The sequence below is a fragment of the Rhincodon typus genome, unplaced genomic scaffold, assembly GCF_021869965.1.
Source record: "Rhincodon typus isolate 14 unplaced genomic scaffold, sRhiTyp1.1 hic_rhity00002555, whole genome shotgun sequence".
NCBI classification, from domain to species: domain Eukaryota; kingdom Metazoa; phylum Chordata; class Chondrichthyes; order Orectolobiformes; family Rhincodontidae; genus Rhincodon; species Rhincodon typus.
In genome coordinates, this window is record NW_025968193.1 from 17,741 (window position 1) to 24,075 (window position 6,335).

Sequence of the window (6,335 nt, forward strand, 5' to 3'; positions counted from 1 at the left end):
GCAATAGAGTGAGGAGTCTGGATCCACACCTATGGTATGCAATAGAGTGAGGAGTCTGGATTCATGCCAACTAATTATTAATTATTTAAGTTCTGTGGACTGTGTTCAATATATTCACTTTCTGTACAGCTACACCACACTTAATCAGAACTAAGATGTTTGCTCATCCTGTAATATTGTGGCTATCTTCATAATATTGTGGCTGTCTTCATTAGAATTTTACTGATTTTAGGCTACAGCAGTTATTGTAACAGTTATGTACACATTATTCCATTAACAACATGATTAGCCATTCAGTACATCTTGTCACTTCATCTAAATAGCATCGCTATCTGCTGTTTAATAATATTGATTATTTTTTAAATGAATGTGTGTTTGTGAAAGGTTCAGCAAATTGAACATAAAATTCTGTTTCTGTTTTACAGGATGATAAAGCAATAAATGCAGTAGTCAGTTGATGATGGCCATCTTTCATACCCCAAAAGAAGCTTTTAGTGCCTTGCGTCCAATTTGTGTTAAGATAACAAAGGAACAAACTGTCAGCAATGTACAGTGCCTTCAGTCCCAGCTGCAGAAAGTCGGAGATGCTGCATTACAGGAATTGCAGGAGTATGTCTTGTTTCCACTTAGATTTTCATTGAGGACACCTGGACTGAAGCAAGAAAGATTTGTCCAAAGTGTAGTGGAGTGCATTCATTTTATAATTTCTAGAACGTGTGTGCAGAATCAGCAACAACTTTGTGACATCTTCTCTGAACTTTCTCTTTGCTTGTCCTCACCGGGAAACCATGGAAAGCTGGCCATTACCTCAGAGGAGCTTAAAATGGCTGTTGTCCAAGGTTTCATTGCCCTGCTTCATTCAGCATATGGTGACATTTTGCTATGCCTGTACCAGCCACATATGCTTCCTACACAAGGATTTATTATTTCTCTGCTTTTAGACATAGCCGAACATGAAAAATCAAGACAGCTTCAAATCCTTGCCCTGAAGTGTTTGCTCGTCTTGATATTACAGTGTGATTGCCCAGATATGCACTGTTCTTTTGACAACAGTGATCATATGCAAGTTGGAGATGCATTTGCATCATTTTTGCCAGGAATCACTTTAGCAATGTCACGCATAATTTCTGGAGATGTTAAACAGGGTCACTTAGTAACATCCTATGCTATCAAGGTTTGGTATAAGCTGGTGGGCTTGGTCATGGCCAGTGACCAAGTATCCAAGAAACATCATGACAAGAAAACGTTGTTTGCGGAGGGCAGTAAGCTTGCTGAGCTTGTAATCTGCAGGAAACCAGAATGGGTGAAAAACACTGCAAACAAACTAGACATATTGTTACGAAAACTCTGCAGCTGTGCAGCTGGCAACCCACATTGGAAAGTAAGGTTGGAATTGATTGAACTAGTCTACCATTTGCTGTCTTACTGTAACAAATCCCTGAAACAATCCATTGGCTATTTGCTGGAAGTTCTGGTGGGCCTCCTGGGTGATGAGAGACCAGAGGTACATACCAGATGCAGTCAAGTTTTGAGAAATGTCACTGAGCTGTGTATGATATGCGAGAACAAAGATTTTACAGACGTGCTCTCCGAAAACTTGCATGCACTCACAACCGCTCTTCCAAGACTTATGAGAACTCTGGATGACCAGAGTAAATTGAAATCCTTGGGTTTATTACTTGGCTACTTAAAGTTATTAGGACCCAAAGTGAATGTTGTATTAAATTCAACTGTTCACCTTGGCCGTCTTTCAAAAGCATTGATGCAAGTCCTAGAGCTGGATGTCACTGATGTGAGAATTGTAGAAGAGAGATGTTTGAATGCTGAAGCCGATGATCTGCAGCATCAAATGCGCTTTTTATCTGGCTGGGATCACTCAAGAACGGGAGACAAGCCCTCTATGCAGAAAAAATACTTCAAGCATTTTACAGAAGAAAGTGTATTTGCACTGCTCCAGCAGACTTGCAGAGTTTTAGGTTACTATGGCAATCTCTATCTGGTCGTGGATCATTTCATGGACCTCTACCAAGAGTCAGTGGTATACAGGAAACAGGCTGCTTTAGTGATTAATGAAATGTTGTTGGGGGCTGCAGGGTTAGATGTGGATGTTCTACATAAAAGAGAAACCCCAGTTAGTGCAGCTGATCTCAAGGCAATAGTGACTTCCATTATCGAGGAGTACACAAGCAGGGCTAACTGGCATCTGGTAACCAGTATCGAATCAGAGCATGAGACTGGCCTCAATACAAACCAACCAACATTTCAGGGTTTTACTAAAGGATCCTGCAATGATTGCCTTCACACAAGCGAAAGTCTAACTGTTCACACTATGAACAGTAATATCTGGCAAATCTGCATCCAACTTGAAGGAATTGGCTATTTTGCTCATGTGCTAAATAAGGAATTTCGTCAGCTTTTAATGACTTCTCTTTACCCAGTGATAGAAAAAGTTGGAGCTGAAACTTTGCTTATTAGTCAAACAGCCACAAGGACATTAGTAGATCTTTGCGAAGCCTGTGGCTATGATTCACTTCAAGAGTTGATAAATCTGAATTCTGACTATCTAGTGAACACTATTTCCCTCAACCTGAGAAGATTAACTCAAAATCCTCACACACCTCGTGTTATTAGTGTCATGTTTAGCTATTCTGATGCCAGTCTGCTGCCTTTGCTTGATGACGTGATTCAGGATGTGCTGCTGTCCCTTGATCATTACCACAATGAAAAGGCTCAGCTGATTTTCAATGTCCTCCATTCGCTAATGACAGCTTTAGGTATGTTGTTGTGGATGAAGGTATATCTACTGATATTGGAATGTGACACACTTTTTGTCATTACTGATCACCAATAATTGAGATTGAATGGTGTTAAACATTCTGCTGCAAGGACAAAAGTTTCCAACAATTTAGTTGATTTTTTTCTTTTCCAATAAACATGGCAATTTCATTTAAATATTAGGACAATTTGAGGTAAGAAACCAATTTCCAGCCTGATAGCAAAATCTTTATCGCCGGAGGTTGCGATACAAATTTGACTTACAAAAGATACTACCTTTTAAAACTAACATAAACTATAAAATTCAGTATAAATGGCACTATCTATTATTGTGGCTAGAGAGAGTAATTACTCCATTCTCATCCAATGATGTATAAGTGGTAGTTGAGTGGATTATGAATTTGGTCACCCTTTTACTTAAATTTCAAAGTTTAAAAACACAAAATAAATGCAATGTCATTTGTGTCTTAAAGGCCATCCCTCCTTACCGAATTGGCCTCAAGCAATAATGAGTTCAACTTTGCTCAACTAAAATCCTCGTTGGAATATGACCATCATTAAAGTCTATAGAATTTTTAGATCTACGCAGACACCAGTAAACAAAGTTTTATAGCTGCAGCCCTATGCATCAAACACTGGTTTATCTTGTAGTCTCCAGTTCTGATGAAGGCTGTGGACTTGTAAATGACAGAAACTCCCGTTTCTCTTTTTGGAGTCTAACTGATCTGTGAGCTTCCAGCTTTTGCTGTTGCTATTACTGATGTAATAATTGATACTATTTTAAACAATTCTAATGGTAGAAATAACTAATAGGTCTACTAATCTGTCCAGTTCTACAAACTGAGATGTATGAAATAAAAAAGAACAGCAAGATTTTGAGATTTGTAGTTTAGGGCATGGAGCACAAGTAAAGAAATAAGTTGTACAACAATAACAACTTGAACCTTTTAAAGTAGTACAATTCCCAAAGCATTTCAAAGGGCAATTGATTATCAAACAAAGCTTGACACCAAACAACATGAGGCGTTGGGGTAAATGTCCAAAAGCTTTGTCAAAGATCAATTTTAAAGAACTCCTAGAGAGAGGGAATGTAAGTTTGGAGGTTCAGGAAGAGAATTTCAGAACTTTGGGCTTAAGCACTGAAAGCAGATCTGCAACTGGTGGTGTAAAGGGAACCTGAAGCCTTGAAAGATGCTACATAAGTAAGACTTATTTCCATTTTGAATGACATTTGAGCTTTTGTGTTCTTTCATGGAATGTGGGTATCATTGGCAGAATAAGCATTTGTTTCTCATCCCTAATTGCCCTTGAACTGAGTGTTTTGCTAGGCCAATTCAGAGGCCAGTTAAGTGTCAACCACATTACAATGGGTCTGGAGTCGCACATCAGCCAGACCAGGTAAGGGGTCAGAATTCTTTCTTTCAAGGAAATTAGTAAGGAGGAGGAGTTTTTACAACAACATAAACAAAGTTGCTGGAAAAGCTCAGCAGGTCTGGCAGCATCTGTGAAGGAGAAAACAGAGTTAACATTTCGGGTCTGGTGACCCTTCAGGAGGAGTTTTTACAACACTTGATGATAGTGTCGTGGCCACCATTACTGAGTAGCTTTCAATTTCAATTTGTATTCAATTTCTATCAGCTTCTTTAGCGTGAGTTTAGGTCTCCAGATTACAAGTCTAGTGACATTACTTCTGCCCCACTGTCTCTCCTACTTCTGGGAAACTTCTAGGATTTTAAGCCTCTGCTACTGCCGCTCGGTATAATGCCCCATATCTACTGTGTTACTAGCTCCATAGAATCAGGAGTGGAATTAGCTTTCAGTTCTTGTTGGATCTCTTGATGGAAGATTTGTGACATGACTTCTGACCTGTCTGCCAACGGCAGCCTGCCTCCTTCATTCTTTTGATGCACCGTCTGACCATGTCAAATGGGAAACTGGCAGAGTTATAATTGCCTGGGTGATTCTTTGCTGTCTATCAAACAGCCTATTTTCTTGTATTTCCAATAATTTGATTACTACTAACCAAAAGTATTCACCCTAAATTAAAATAACCAGATGTTTTAAAAAGACGAAGTTTGTGGAAGTTATCCAATATATCTCAAAAGTCTACTGCCATTACAAATGGCCACTATTATTTTATGATGGTGGAAATTCAACAGAGAAGCGAATCCTCTACATAGCTATTGCCTTACTTTCTCTCATATATTTATAGTTTGTGGTCTGATTTAACTGTGGCATCTGAAAACATCATTTAATAGACTTTTTTCAAATTTTGACTGGTAAAAGCTTTTCAACTAACAGAGCTACTATTTTAGGGAACCTAGCATTTATTGGTGCCAGTCCCAAATCCAGGTAAATGGGGAAGATAAGCAACAGAAAGCGTATGATGCAAAACCACAAGTCAAATACAAAAATGGTGGTTGAACTGAAGGTTTAAGCCATCACCATTGTAATGCTCGGACAAAACTTAGGAAAAGCTGAATGTGAAAACCTTTTAATTAATCAAATATTAATGAGAGATTCCATAACAAATAACTTATACATTTTTGACACAAAATAGCTCACTGGTTTCCACCTAAGCATCGTGTTCAGAAAGAAGACAAAGCTCACAATAAGGCCTGTAGATCTGCTACCACAGCGGAAGAGATCCATTGCTTTTTGAAGGAATATCAGAGGCAGAAGAATTTGGCTGAAGGGCATGTTGAAGATATTGATTTGGACAAAACAGGTATTTCCTGGGCAAGAATTGCTTTTTCACATAATCAAGACATTTCATTTATCTCTAATGCAATAGATGCCAGCATTCTCAATATGTGCACAGTGAACAATTACCTGCTAGCACTTAGGAGATTGTGATCCAGTCACATCTATATAGCTGCGTGATGTTCTGAAGACCATGCTGCAAGATTTAGCTTTATGGTATTGCGTTTCTCAATAGATTGAATAATTTTGTTGTTACAATTTTGGTTTTTACTTGTAAAGAATTTCAGCTCTCTTCAAAAAAGCTTATCTTGTGATTAACCCAACCATTAGCTGTTGGGTGCAATGACTGAGCAACTGACTTGGATTGAACCCTTTTAATCCCTTTTATATGTTCACTGGCATTTCTACAATCTTCTCTCATTTCAACATATCTCATTGCTGTCTGCTTCTCAACTGTTTCACCTTCCGTATTTGTTGAAGCCTTTTTATGCTTTAACTTTTGAACTGTGAATTATTGGCAGCGATACTGAGAGGATTATCCATATCAGAGTTGTGCAGTCCCCTAATTAACTTACTCGTGTTTTATGTTTCCTGCCTCCTAATCAGCTATCCTTCACGTAACAGTCCATTTCAACCAGTTATTTTGCCAGAAATTCTGTGTACTGCTGAGAAGGGATGCAGTAGAATTATTGGTTTGTCAATTGTAACATAGCCTCTGCTAATCCATGTTGTTTATTCTGAATATTAAACTTTATATGATTTACTGATGACATGTAGTCTTCAGACAGCATGGCTATATCTGGACAGAAGGCTATATCTCGTGATTATGAATGCTCTTTTTCCCTTCTTGGAGGTGG

At 38.5% G+C, this 6,335-nt stretch overlaps 1 protein-coding gene across 2 annotated transcripts in view; it reads left to right on the forward strand.

Annotated features, from left to right (window-relative positions):
• LOC125481546 (TELO2-interacting protein 1 homolog) overlaps positions 1-5,631 on the forward strand; it is a 6,514-nt gene extending 883 nt beyond the window's left edge. For both annotated transcript variants that reach the window (XM_048593249.1, XM_048593248.1), the window contains exons 2-3: positions 426-2,774; positions 5,336-5,631. In XM_048593249.1, coding sequence (XP_048449206.1) covers positions 458-2,774; positions 5,336-5,631 — 2,613 coding nt within the window. In that variant the 5' untranslated portion in view covers positions 426-457. The remainder of the gene's footprint in view (positions 1-425; positions 2,775-5,335) is intronic.
• Positions 5,632-6,335: the final 704 nt, after the last annotated feature.